The sequence below is a fragment of the Zingiber officinale genome, chromosome 9A (genome assembly GCF_018446385.1).
Source record: "Zingiber officinale cultivar Zhangliang chromosome 9A, Zo_v1.1, whole genome shotgun sequence".
Taxonomy (NCBI): domain Eukaryota; kingdom Viridiplantae; phylum Streptophyta; class Magnoliopsida; order Zingiberales; family Zingiberaceae; genus Zingiber; species Zingiber officinale.
Window position 1 is genome coordinate 131,118,051 of NC_056002.1, and position 14,436 is coordinate 131,132,486.

Genomic DNA, 14,436 nt, shown 5'->3' on the forward strand with positions numbered 1-14,436 from the left:
TTGTTCATAAACATTAATGAGCTGAATACACATGTTCAATCTTGTTTGTTAGTTTAATTGGTTGTTCAAATTATTTATTTAATTGATTTTATATTAAACAAATATAAATAAACTCTTACCAAGTCGAACACTAAGCTTGTTCATGAATATTTATTTCATATATAGCCTTAAGTGCAAATGGGTATAGAGAATAATATTTTATTATTTTTTAATCCAAATATCTAGCTTTTATGATTCAATTAATCCTAAAGGTGACCGTTCAACCTTATGGAAATTTTCCACTGGTTATCGGGATAAATCGAGAAGCACAGATGTATGGGTCCTAACGAATGACCCAGCGTCATAAGTTTTTTTTTAATCTCTCTAGGTGTAATGTGCTTGAGTGAGATTTGAACCCTTGTTGCATAAGGAGTTCGTTCCACCTCTTACTAGTGAGAAAGAAAAAAGCTCAAGTGTCTAAGTATTTCAACCTTTCATTCACTTGAGATGGTCAATCTGACTTTATGGAAGTTTCTCACTAACCACCGGGTAAATCCTGAAAGCATAGACGAACCACAAGGACGACCTAACACCATAAGTGGTTCAAGAACTGTAGACGTTTATTTGCACTGCATGGAAATCGAACCCTCGTCCACTTACCTCTTACCATTTTCTTTAATATCATGTATCATCTTACAACCTAACTAATCTTGAGGTAGACGGTTTGCTCTCATATTCCTCTCACCAAGTAAATCCAAGAAACATGGTGGCTCCTGACGTGGCACCCCAACTTCACTAGTAGTTTAATGATGTGTACCCCTTATGAGAATTGAACCTTAGTTGCTTATCTCTTACTACCCCCACCAAGTCCTCTGGGGAGCTTACCTCTTATCAATAATTTTTTTCTAATACAAGTATTTAATTTTTTTAACTGACTAATCCTTGAAGTGACTAATCCAACTGACAAAAGTATATCACTGACCACCAAGATAAATCTGAAAGTGTAAGCGTCTCATCGCCTAACAACTAACGTCTCTGGATCTTCGTTCCACTAGAGGAAATCATAGTGCAGTGCATCATAGCTGAGACTTGAACTATGAGTACTTAGAAACTGCTGGAGTGTCATTGTTGCTGTATCATACCCAGGGGAACTTACCACTTACGAGTTTTTTTATACCAGATATTCAGATCTTACAACCCAACTAATCTTGAGATAGATGGTCTGACCTCACATCCTGCCCACCAATTGCAAATTCAAGAAGTGTGATGGTTCATAGGCCGACATCATCAGTTGTTCAACCACTGCAAACGTCTGAGAATGCACTAAATGAGAATCAAACCCTTGTCGTTGGATTTATCCTGCCTTACCATCTCATCGTGCCTCGAGGCACTTATATCTTACCTACAAATAGTTTGTTTTTTTATATATAGCTGCCACTAAGTATCTAGTTTACGCCGACTAATTTTGGGCGCAATCGATTTGGTCTCATAGAAAATTTTCATCAACTATCAGAGTAAATCAAGAAACGCTTGTAGGGAGCCCATTAGCCCAATATTCTTAAGTCAATTACTCATTAAGGAAAATTTATCCGTTAATTTTTCAAAACTGAGACTCAATAGGAACTGAGAATGAGCTTTACCGCTACATCATTACCTCAGAGCCTCTTACTAGTGAATAGTTTTTTTAGTTGGTACTAGGTATTCAGTTTATGTCTACTAATTTTGAGAGTGATCAATTCGATTCCACTGAAATTTTTCATCGATCACAAGATAAATCGAAAAGTATTCGTAACGGATAATCCATCAATCTAATATTTTTATATCAATCACTCATTAAAAAAATTATTTATTAATTCACTAAAATTATAATTTGATGCTTAAATATTTGAAAAATTGAAAAGACCCTCTGCATCGTTTATGAACCTCTTACTAATAAATACAGTCATATTCACAATCGTAAAAATCAATTCGATAGTAAAAATAGATTCACTCATCCCAAATACAACAATCTTAATATAAAAATCCAATTAATTTCATTGTTCACACGGTTTTATAATTTTTTTTCTATCAATCACAGATATAAATTAAAAAGTGTACATAGCCGATAGCCCAAACTCTATAAATATACTATAATTGAAATTCGAATCCAGATACAAATATAGCAATTTTTATTGGTGATAAAAAATGAATATGCTTGTTTCCAGTACTTCCGTCAATTCATCTTAGGATCAACACAGAGAAGATAAATCACGGACGACTACTAGTCTTTGGAATAGTGACTAGCACATAAAGAAAATATTTAACCGAGATTCGAACTCCAAATTTCATTGATGATAACACCTCATGTGTTAGTCAGTAGTTCGGAGCAATCCTCACGTGGCTTGATCACGTGGTGATGACAGCCGGATGCACACGTGTCCTGTCGGTCTTATCCTTTCCACATGTTCCTATTTATTTACAGCTTCTGCTATTGCCTTATTCCCCTCTCGAAGCCCAAATCTGAGAGAGAGGAGAGCGAGCAGAAGAGCTAGGGTTTCGCCTCGGTGCAAATCTCGGTGAAACCCTAGTCCAAGCTCGCGCTCTCTCTCTCTCCCACTCTCGCGGCTCCGGTTCCCCGGCGACGGCGACAGCGCCAGTGAATAGACACCAGGTATTTGAGAATCGAAACTTTCTCTGTAAAGGTGATCTCTAAGAGTCGCATTGATTTGTTTACTGACCTTTCCTGACAGTCTCACACTGATAATGATATTCACTGCTAGCGTACAATGGTTCGGTATTTTTCTTCTAGCATCAAGTTAATCAAAATGGGAAACTGGTAGCTTCAAATAAATGTTTAGTGAACAAAGATCCGATCTTGAATAGCCAAATCCTAGATTCAAAATAGTCAAAATGAGAAATTTCTAGTTTAAATGCAACGAGGGGGAAAACAATCATGACTGGGAGAGACAAGTAACTAAAATGGAAGATGATCAGAGAAGAAAGTTATGATCTATTCATCAAGTATTTGACAATTCCTTCAATTGTGCTTACTTGGACCTTCATAAAACATGATGCCATATTTGTGATTATCAACTATTCAGTTCTGTTAGTTCTACCTTCCTCTAGTCATGCTTGAGTAGCCAATCTCGTCTCCTTGGCTATTGTACTACAAAGATTATTGTCGGCAGCATGGTTTCGCGCATAATCATTGTTGCATTTTGTTCAAACTTCTTGTCTCTAAACATTAATTATGCAAATCGGTCCTGTGCATTGATGCTATGCATGATTTTGTCTTCGCAGGAAGCTCACTGATCACTATCCTACCAAGCTAAATAACGATGGTGTTGTGGGTTTTTGGATATGGATCGTTGGTTTGGAACCCTGGATTTGATTTTGATGAGAGAATAGTAGGCTTCATCAAAGATTATAGACGTGTCTTTGATCTTGGTAACAGTTGTTTCCTTGCCTATAGGATATTTATCGGCGTTACATGTGAAGTATTTTACAGAATTATATTTCCTTCCTCCTCTGCAGCATGCATAGACCACAGAGGTACACCAGCTAATCCAGCAAGAACTTGCACGTTGGAATCAAAGAGCAAAGCAGTCTGTGTAAGAAATTTTTTGGGTCATGGTTTATCTATCTAGGGCGGGATCATGCATTTGCTATCTAAATCCCATTTACCTGGCTTATATTAGCAATTTTCTGCTTGTGTTTTACATGTGTGATCAATTGATTAGTTGCTTCTGTGTGCCAGAAAGTACTAATAATTCATTGCCTATTATGACACACTAAGGAATATATGTTGCTGTATTTGTTACTCTGAGTGATATATCAGTAACATCCATGGATTCATATGAGTAGCTACTATCTATCAATATCTTTCTTCTCGGACTAAACAAAATTGATGTGTACTGGTCATGGTCGTTGCAAGTTGACTTTTGCCAAATATAAGTTGGTTTTTGTATATTTAAAAAGTTAATACTGAATGTTTGCTTTAAATTTTAGTTTCTAATTGTTATTTGATATATGACAAACAGACAGATGATCAAAACACAAAGGGATGGTAGTTATGGTTGCTGGAGAACTGATCGGCATATATTTAATTTAAACCATGCTTTTGAAAATCATTCCGTGCCGATTAGCTTGGGTGAAAGTTATTACCTCACTTGCCGAACAGCAAACACTGCCACAGTATTATTCCTGTGAAGACCCAAACCCCAGTTCAAAATGATTTTTCGGACCACGATTGAACAAGTTTACAATTGACAGATGAACACAAGAATCTCTAAATAAGACTTTAGTTTTTAAGTGGTTTTGTTCTGTCAAACAAGTGTCTTACATATCTATCTCTTAAACTTATTTTCTTTTACCTCAGTGGGGTGCTGCATACTGCGTTAAAGGAGGTCAAGAAAAAGAACAAGCAGCAATGCAGGTTAACATTATTTCATCGGTTGTTCTCCTGATGATATCTCTATTGTACATATAACAAAGTTGCGAAATTATTCACTTGAACATCTCAGTATTTGGAGAGAAGAGAGTGCGAGTATGACACGAAGGTGTTTGTGGACTTTTACAAGGTGTGGATCTCAGACTCTTGATTGATGCTACTGTTACTTCTTCTTTTCCTATTATTTGTGAAATTTGTGTAATGCAAAAATATTCTTTTAGGAGGATGATCCATTTAAGCCAGCAATAACAGGAGTCCTTGTGTAAGAACCAACTTGGTGACAATCTTTTTCTCCCACAAATATCTGCGTTTGCATTTCCATTTGAGTTAAATTATCTTTTCAATATTTGCAGTTTCATATCCACCCCTGATAAAGAAGCCAACAGATATTACTTAGGTCCAGCTCCTCTGCAGGATATGGCAAGGTAGCATACAGAGGGAAATTTTAAAATCATCAAAATATTTTAATGTTTTCAAACTTTTGTCATTTCACTCCTAGTCATTTGCATCTTTAATTTTCATCGCTTCTCCATCAAGTGAAAGTAATGGTGTTGGTTAAGGGTGAAATGAAAAAATTCCATTAATGAATCAAAAAATTCCTTTTTTATTTTTTTATTTCTAGTTTTTAAATTCTTAGCCAAGCTCTGTGCTAATTTTCAGGCAAATTGCCACTGCAAGTGGTCCATGTGGGAACAATAGAGACTACTTATTTCTACTAGAGAAGGCAATGCTTGAAATAGGTATGAATCATCTCTTGACTTCCTTCTGCCACTCACATAGCACACTATTATCAGTTGTTTGATCCAAGTTAATATGAAGGAAAATTTCGATTTGCTCATAGGATTTACTTTCCTTTTCGAGAACCTCCTCAGAATTTCAACAACATCAAAATGCTCCCCTAAAGAAGAAAAACTAAGCGTTGCCCCCCAAGTCTTTGTGATTGTTGCTCCATCTCACTGAAAATTGGTATAGAGTTTCAGAAATGCCATAGTTTTGTGTGTTCATCGCGCCCCTATTCGGGAATTTTGATAATTTTAGAACTTTTGATGGGGTTTTAAAATTATAGGTGTGCGAGAATAACAAGCATCAGAGAGTTCCCCAGGAGTTTATTTGGCTAGGCCCTTTCCGATGCCTAAGTCATCATTGGTGCTTCAAGAAAGAAGATAAAAAAACAAATGTAGAGATGAAAGGAATTTGGGGTTTGTGAAGGCATACCTTCCTTTACTATATTACATGTGCTATTTATATAGCCTTATGCTCTCAAACCCTAATGATTTAATGGATTTCGGGTTGTGGTTCATGGGTGTTAGAGAGGCGATATAATCGGAGGTAACAATAGGTAAGTTGTAAGGGTAAAATGAAATGTTCTCTAATACAAGATCTTTCATTTGTGCCAATCACGGTAGCTTAGAAGCCATAAAATTCATGTAGTCGACTTTAAATAGTTGAAACAAATTTGGTTTGATGATGATCATAATGTTTACTTTAGAGTTTTACTTGAATAACCAATCAGTTGGTAACATCGAGAGGATAAATGCAGGCCATGAAGATGCAAGAGTGATTGAGTTGGCGAACGAGGTTAGAAAAGTGCTCGCAAAGCTTAAAGAGAAGAAGATAACTTCCCCGCGTATCTCAACCAAATCCCATCTGCCTCGGATCAACATTGCTTGCCTCCCTGAGACTGCCGTTGCGAGTTCAAGATAAGTGCAAACATCAAATGCTAAAGGAAGATCGTCATCAAACCAAAGGAAGATCGTATCAACTATATGCATGCTCGAGCAAAGCTCTATTCTGTAATACTGAAACTGCCCAACCTTTTCAAATCTCAAGTAGTGATTACTGCCTAGCATCTATAGTAGATTGTATCGACTAAATGGTGTGCAGTGGAAAACGATATGAATTGTGAGTTGAGATTGCAAGCTTTTCTTCTATTGTGCCAAACTTACCCCAAACCAACATGAGTAACCCAAGCCCATTCTGGACTAAACTGAAAATTATATAGATCATTCTATGCTTTTGGATTTTATCTCATCAAATTCATAAAACCTTTCCTCTCCAAACCCTCGAAGATCCTTTGCTCTTACAACGATGCTAAAGTCTGTAACTTCCTACTCCATGCAACTCACCACCTCTTCTCCAAAATTATCCATTAGTACCTAAAAGTGTTCTAGACTAGGGTAATCAGTTGGATTCAAAGTCGATGAATAGGCAAGAGATTTCCACATCGGATATTATTACAATGGCTGCAGTCAATTTTTCGAATGAACTTTGGCTTGAATTCGAAAGCTTGGCTTACAAATTGCTCAAGCAAAGATGTTACAAAAAACCCAAACCCAATTCATCTCTGAAAGTTATCCATCAATGGACCAGGATGATAAAATTGTGAAAAGATTTCCAAGTATTACATGGAGGAATACACTAGAATTTTGTCTCAAAGTACAAAGCGATCGACAGGAGAATATCTGCAATGAGATATTGAAAGGATATTGTACATAAGCTGCACAAGATCCTCCCGCCTCCGTCAGAATCAATCAATGTCCAAACTAGAATTGGGTTCATAGTCAACCTGGTCAGTAAAGCGCGACAGGAATCCGATATCAGACTCGTCTCTCTCTTTATTCAAAAACTTGTCGAAATGTTAAATAAATAAACAGCAATCGTTATTGAAGATCAGTCAAAGGAGCTGAAGGGGTTATTGTTGCCGAAGCTCAATAGAAAATGTCTCCACAGCCAAACAAAAAGCTGCTGCTGCTGATTTGTCGATCTGTCAACTAGAATATTTATCATAGAAAAATGCTACTTACTGAGCAATCATCATGAACCCGCCAAATTGTCTCGCCTAGGAGATTTGCAACGGAAAGAACAGTCAACTGAGGAAAACTTTGTTCCGATGCAGGGATAGTGTTGGTAACAATGACTTCCTGGAACAAACCACTCGATAGCCTCTCAATTGCAGGAGGGCTGCATCCAAATTAAAATATAATTATCGACGTGACTAAACTCAAAAAACACAGTGTAACGCTAAAGTAGAGTACAAAGGAGCAACCTAATTTCCATATTTGAAGTAAAACAAGACGAGGAAAGATACCTAAAGACAGCGTGTGTGCTGCATGCATAAACCTCTCTTGCTCCTTCTTGATGTAAAAGAGCTGCACCTTTTTCTATAGTGCCTAGAATCATCGAAACAGTAATCTGAAAGTCAATAAAACTACTAATCTGAATGGTCATATATCATCTAAGTAGTCTAAAGAGACACTGAGGGAATGAGCAATAGGAGTTATGGTTGAAGAATGAAGACAATAAGGAATGGCTTACCAGCAGTATCTATCATATCGTCCACCATGACGGCCACTTTTCCTTTAACATCACCAATCAGGTTCATTACCTTCACGGTTGCAATAACATACTTCATTAGTTGATGATAGTAAAGTAACAAGAAGAAAAGTCAAGGATATTCCATACAAGTGACAAGGGAAATGACCAACAAAGCATCAACCTCACTTTTTTTACCATCTCCTAATAAAGACTAAAGTACAACTGATTCCAAAACATATCTCAACATTGACAAAGTCTGATTATGTGATGTATAATGGAGTGAATTATAATCATCACATTTAACTTAGAGGGAGACTAGCAAAAAAACAAAAAAAGAGTTTGTGATAAACAATACTTTGTTAAGCCAAATATGGGTTGGTGGAAACAAAATGGGATGTATTGAGAACTCCAGATTACTCCCATAGTCTTCCATACAGTTACTTATGCATTTAATAGGTGAAAGCACTTGTAGCAGGATAGTGTGTTATTCCTATTCCACGTATAAGCTATGCAACTTCTACAAATTTTCACTCATCAGAGAGAAGCTTGATCAATATTCGACATCACTGTACAGAAAAATCATGTTGAACATATATTCTACAATAAGAATCAATCGAGTAAACTATTCAGTTTACCTCTGCAACGTTATGTCCATGGCGTCTTTTATCAACAATTGCTAGAGGTGCATCGGATAACTTTTTCGCAAAAGCACGTGCTCTTGCCACGCCTCCAACATCTGGTGAGACCACGACCAAATCATTTGAAGAAATAGTTTTACTTGCTAGGTAATCAAGTATCACTGGCTAGACAAATGAAACAAACAAAACCTGATTAGGAGAGATGTTAACCAATTTTATAGTAGAATTCAAAATAGAAAATGCGTAAACAATTTTAAATGACCGACAATAGCTACCTGACCATACACATGATCAACTGGAATATCAAAATATCCCATGGACTGTCCAGAATGCAAATCACAAGAAATCACTCTATTTGCGCCAGCTTCCGTGATCAAGTTAGCAACAAGCTTCGCAGCAATAGATTCACGGCCTTGAGTCTGAAAAGACAATCACATGCAGATGAGATGTAAACTCGACCAGGTTCACCAAAATAATCATCTAAAACATACATGAGGAAGCAACATAGGTTTCAAGTCAAGGAACCTAAAGCAAGAACTGCACTATTCATTAAGAAACGAAATAAAAACAATCCAAGAAAACACTCGACTATTGATAAGGACTGATTGGAAAAAATATTAACTAAAAAATTTTGTAAAAAGAAAATATTTAGTGACGGAAATGCTAGATAGAAAAGAGTAACCATATTAAACTTAGAAAATATTACCTTTCTATCTGCTCTAGCATAACCAAAATAAGGAATTACTGCAGTGATGGTTTTAGCAGACGCCCTACGGCAAGCATCAATCATTATCAAAAGCTCCATGAGATTTTCATTTGCCGGTGGGCAGGTTGGTTGAATAAGATATACATCACAGCCCCTAACGCTCTCTTGTAACTGAACATAAATTTCACCATCTGCAAATCGCTTTATATTTATCTTTCCAAGTTCCAGACCTAAATAGCTAGCAATTTCCTACCATGGAAACAAAAAAAAAAGTAAACAACTAACATAACATCGAGAAAGATAATTAACAATATAGAATCAGATCATCAGTAGTAATACCATATTATACACATAATTACTCAAGATAAGAATCTTATTGCTTACCATGACTTATTGTTATTATAAATATACAATAACACGATCATTCTTTAACAATTTTTTAATGTTTCTACTACTTTCTGAATCTAAGTTTAATAACTTTCTGAATTGTTAACTGTAAGAAATACAAGGTTATTTTTTTTGTTTTCACAATACTTCTTCCCAAATTTTCAAGAGCTTCTAACTTATTGGATTAATCTTTCATAATTTTCCATTCTTTCACTTATCCTTTCCAAAAATTAATCCTGGAATACAGTGGAACAGAGTTTTGAAAAAAAAAAAAAATTGGTGTGTTGTCATCATATATGAAGTCAGCAGATTCTTCAAACTAAAACACTCTGATTCTCGAGTATCAAAAAAAAGTTAAGACTCACTGACTTACCAGTTCTTTCAAAAATTTCAGATCCTATCCTGGCCTATTCAATGAGAGAAATGGCAGGGATATGATTACAACATTGATATCTTATAAGTTAACAGTGTCAATAAGAAAAGAATGAGGCATGAATCATATTAAATGATTCACAAAGAACCCATAGATAGTATCAAGGATGAATCTCTCAACATGCACAGCACCAAGTTAGATGTAATTGGAAGATCGCCAATAAACTCTAATAACCTTAAAATCAACCATCTGGTTTGATGACTATGAACATACATATTTAAATAAAGCAATAAACAAAAGGAAAACCCGCCTTTGTGTCTGAAATTCGACACATAGAGAACCCAACCAACTTGCATAACAGATTTTTATTAGGAAAAAATTAATGAAAGAAGTAAAATTGATCGTTTATATATTTTTTTTTGAATAAAAATATTATGTATTCGATATAGAGGAATAAATAGAGATTAATTGATGGTGATGGTTCTTGTACCTGAGAAAGTGAGGGATTGGCAGTTCCTGAGAAGATACGCAGGCTTGTATCAAACTTCGATCTGTCGTCCCGCAAGCTCAGTTCCATTAAATTTCCGGGCAACGTCCGGTTGCTGGCAAATGGAATGCCTGTCGGCGTGCCATTGTTCGATGTCAGTGGGTCAACCAATCTGCACCTCTGTCGAAACAACAATACAATTCATCAACATATTACATAAACAATCCGATTCCATCTATTATTAAAATCACATCTGTTGCAACCGCATTAAACAAATCAAGTAACACAAAGCGCATTGGAAGGATTTTTTTTCTTTAAAAAAAAAGCCTTTTTCTTTGACTTCGACGCATTCTTCAATCATTCTCGTGGAGAAATAACACTAGATTAAGGATTACCACAGCGGAACGAGTGTACGGAAGGCTGCATCGCAAGCGACGGGGAACGATCGAAAAGCCCTCAGAATTTCGAGAAACCGGATTGGCGGAAGCGGAAGCAGAACCGGAGAACGCAACGGAAGCCATCGTGACCATATTAACCGGCCGGCGGCTTGACGGAAGATCGAAATTTTACTAGGGTTTCCCGCCGGCGCGCCCGATGAATCGAAGGAAAGGAAGAGGCTGCACCCTGCACGGCTCTGGATGGCAGAGGGGCTTCTGCCGCTTTATTTTATCATCCAGAAAAATAAATTCCCTCATTTAATTCCTGTATTATTATTATTATTATTATTATTATTATTATTACTATTATTATTATACTTAATAAATATTATTAAATTATTTTTAAATATATTTTTTTGGAGGGCAATTATCTTACTTTATTCTCCTTCCTTTTTCTTCCAACTTTCGAAATATAGCACTAAGTTGAAAGAATTTATCCTTCTATCGTATACCATTTTTCAAAATCATGTTCCATAAATAAGGCAAGTAACTATATCGTTCTAGATTGATCTGGGTCATCCTTCAAACAAAACCAAAGTGAGCTCAACTGAGAATTACAAGGTTATGAGGAAAAACACGAAGAAGTCCCGACTTTTATAACTTTCCTTGGGATGTCGCTTATCCTACCGTATCAAAGTGTCCCTCCAGATTAGGCCTAATAGGGGGTCCGATGGTAAAGCTCACAAACTTAAATAGATTTGATTGTGGGAGTCATGTTCAACTCAAGAGATGATGTGGACTCGTAAATATAAGACCATCCATATCAATTTCTTTATAATATTTTTAAAATTAATTTTGATAATCATTTTTTATATATACTATATCAATTATCTTAAAATTTTTATTATTTTTTATTATTTCCTTATCTCTTCTAATTTTTTATTATTTGTTCTCTCCTAATATTTACTAAATCAATTTTTTTATTTTCTCCCTCTCTCAAATTAAATAATATTTTAATATTTAGAAAACGAATTTTATTTTCTTAAGTTTCACGTACTATTTATAAAATCTAAATTTAGATAATGAATAAAATAGTTAATATAAAAAAATTACATAAAATTATAAAATTTAAGATGAATTCTATATTTAAGGAAGATGATATAAGTACTCTAAACACGTGACTCAAGAAGAATAGATTGATCATTCTATATAGCCCAAGCATTTTAACTCCTATATACCTAAGCAACTCTTGTACGGAGCTATGGTACCGCGATAAGATATCTAAATTGTCATCTAGATACATACAATTCAATCCCTAATTTAGACCTGTAGTGCGACATGATAGGCTCCAACAAATATCTAGATGTTAGGATCACATCACTATTATTGCATAACGGTGAGTGGGTATCTTCCTCTTCGTTTTCTTTTGGGCCAATCTTCTTCCTCTTCCCGGTCATCACCGAAGTTGAGTATATCAGCGACAGGACACGAATTTTGGATGCATCATAGCCCATCCAAGATTGCATTTATTGAATATTACTAACAGAACTTAATGAAGAAATAAAATCGGTAAATTACTGAACCATATGGCTAAAATTTCAGAATACTTAAATCATGTATTTAAGTTTTAAAATTATGTATCCAATTTCAGTTTTACCTTTCTAAATCGATTGCTAGCAATTGATTCAGACACAATTCATCAGCACAGCAATATATTTAAGTATCGAAATGATGCTTAGGGATATGAAGAATAGATGAAAGATATTATTAGAGTTCAATTAAAATTTTACATTGAAAAAAATTTGATAAAGATCATGGGATTAAAAAAATATAGAATATTTTCATTAATATGAGATATTTTGGGGAGAGTCTAAGAGTAAAGTCATTAGAACCTAGGTCAAAATGGACAATATCATATCAATGTGGAAATATATAGATATTTTTTTCAGAACAAATATCTAATAAATTTAGAGAGTTCAGTATAATATAAAATTAGATTCTATATTTTTATCTAGTTTTTTATTATTATATTCATATTATTAAATATCAATTTGATATATTATATTAAAAATACATGTTTTTAACTTGTTTCTGATTGAGTTATATTCCACCAATTAATTGCAACATTGTAGACATCAATTTGTGAAAAGTTACATGACCGCATAATCACTTCCAATCTATTGAGAATAGTAAAAAGAGTAAAATGAATATTGAGTATGTGATTTTATCATTTTAAAACTTAGATTCATGTAGTCAATTTTAAATAGTTAAAATAAATATAGTTTGATGATGATCATATGCTCACTTTAGAATTTTACGCTCGTCCCCAACAGGGGCGTAGCCAGGATTTTTGATTAGGAGGGGCAATTTTCAAAAATTCATGAAACGAGAAAGGAATAACTTACAACTCTTTGAAGATCATTGCTTTTGAGAAAAATAGAGAAGATAAAATAGAGAGGAAGAAGTAAAAAAATGGAGAACTTTACTTTCTTCGTTAGCAATCTTGACTAGTTTCGATGAGCTCGGCAATAACACAAAGAAAGCAAGGTAAGACAAAACATGATTATTTTGTTGTGCAAATAAAATTCTAAAAAATACCAAAAGAGGAAGAAGATATGGGGGTTGATGGCTACTTGATCTTGTTGCTAGAAGAGGGCAGCAACTGGTGTTGTATTTCTTGCTTGCTGGAGAAGAGAAATGAGAAGAAAAAAGCTCTTGTGCTTCAAAAGAGGAGAGAAAAAAATTGTAGGTTTACCAACGTTGGAGAAGAGAAGGAGAAGAAGCAAATGAGGAAGAAAAAAATAAAAAGAGAGGAATGAGTGAAGGGGTTGCATATGGTACGGCGGGGATGTAACATTGTGCAAAAAGGCGGGTCCCGCCGCCCAGCGGCCCCCTAGGCCTGGCCCCACAGGGATCCTAGGAGGAGGTAAATCAGCGGTGAATGCTGGCCCGGGTAAAGCGTAGTGTCTCCGGAATTTAACACAGCCGGCCCAGATTATTCATCCAGTGCGCGCCCGTGGACCTTCGACCCTACGACTCATTGTGCAAGGATGCCACGCCTTAACCGATTGATCCAGCCCGCGGGGGCATACGACGGGGATGTAACATTGCAGCAAAAAGGCGAAGCCCTCGCCCCCAGGGCCCCCACCGACCGGACCCACGGCCATCGCGGGGGCATACGACGGGGATGTAACATGCATAGGGAGAAGAGGGAGAGAGAAAAATGAAAGATTTCGTCAAAAATATCCTAATTCAAATCAATTAAACTTGGTTAAATATTAAACTTGGTTCGGTCATAACTCAACTTTAAATCAATTTCAATTTGAACCAACATAATTTTTATCTTCATATCTACCCGTTGAATTTAGTTCAAACTCGATTCAATTTTAATTTAGTTTCCTTACTTTGTGCTCTACGATTTAGTTCATCCGTTTATTATTATATATTTTATTTTTAGAATTCAATACTTAACATTTCAAATTGTGATATTTTCTCGTAGAAGTGGTACCAATGGATAACTTAGGTCATGAACTTTCCAAATATATGATCAATTTCAGTTTTCGACATTGAATAATGATGAATCAACTACTCAAAGTTACGATAAGGACTTCCAAATAAATAAATAAATATATATATATACAAATTTTTTTTTAATAAAATTTGAGAGGGGGCGGTCGCACCCCCTCTCCTTAAGGTGGCTACGCCCCTGGTCCCCAACATCCCCGTGAACTCGTCTTAGGGCCAA

At 35.6% G+C, this 14,436-nt stretch overlaps 2 protein-coding genes across 2 annotated transcripts; one reads left to right on the forward strand and one right to left on the reverse strand.

The window, feature by feature from the left end:
- The first annotated feature begins 2,431 nt into the window (after positions 1 to 2,431).
- On the forward strand, positions 2,432 to 6,339 carry LOC122020038 (gamma-glutamylcyclotransferase 2-2-like). The gene is made up of 9 exons (XM_042577745.1): positions 2,432 to 2,629; positions 3,259 to 3,405; positions 3,493 to 3,569; positions 4,337 to 4,393; positions 4,482 to 4,538; positions 4,630 to 4,670; positions 4,762 to 4,833; positions 5,069 to 5,148; positions 5,949 to 6,339. Exons 2-9 carry the CDS (start codon positions 3,297 to 3,299, stop codon positions 6,110 to 6,112), a joined length of 657 nt encoding a protein of 218 aa, XP_042433679.1. The 5' UTR covers positions 2,432 to 2,629; positions 3,259 to 3,296; the 3' UTR covers positions 6,113 to 6,339.
- Positions 6,340 to 6,788: 449 nt separating this feature from the next.
- On the reverse strand, positions 6,789 to 10,981 carry LOC122021434 (ribose-phosphate pyrophosphokinase 1-like). Its single transcript, XM_042579552.1, has 8 exons — positions 10,710 to 10,981; positions 10,318 to 10,494; positions 9,068 to 9,316; positions 8,637 to 8,780; positions 8,359 to 8,526; positions 7,724 to 7,793; positions 7,497 to 7,578; positions 6,789 to 7,369 (listed from the first exon to the last, which is right to left on the reverse strand). The coding sequence occupies exons 1-8, from the start codon at positions 10,842 to 10,844 to the stop codon at positions 7,192 to 7,194; spliced, it is 1,203 nt and encodes a 400-aa protein (XP_042435486.1). The 5' UTR covers positions 10,845 to 10,981; the 3' UTR covers positions 6,789 to 7,191.
- Positions 10,982 to 14,436: the final 3,455 nt, after the last annotated feature.

Bases quoted from the DNA above. Each gene is read 5' to 3' on its own strand.
- LOC122021434 (XM_042579552.1), bottom strand. From the start codon at position 10,844: ATGGTCACGATGGCTTCCGTTGCGTTCTCCGGTTCTGCTTCCGCTTCC. The intron at 8,527-8,636 runs GTAGCTATTGTC...TCATTTGTCTAG, and splicing joins TTGATCATGTGTATGGTCAG to CCAGTGATACTTGATTACCT. The intron at 7,370-7,496 runs GTATCTTTCCTC...ATTTGGATGCAG, and splicing joins AGCACACACGCTGTCTTTAG to CCCTCCTGCAATTGAGAGGC.
- LOC122020038 (XM_042577745.1), top strand. From the start codon at position 3,297: ATGGTGTTGTGGGTTTTTGGATATGGATCGTTGGTTTGGAACCCTGGA. The intron at 4,539-4,629 runs GTGTGGATCTCA...ATATTCTTTTAG, and splicing joins TGTTTGTGGACTTTTACAAG to GAGGATGATCCATTTAAGCC. The intron at 5,149-5,948 runs GTATGAATCATC...GGATAAATGCAG, and splicing joins GAAGGCAATGCTTGAAATAG to GCCATGAAGATGCAAGAGTG.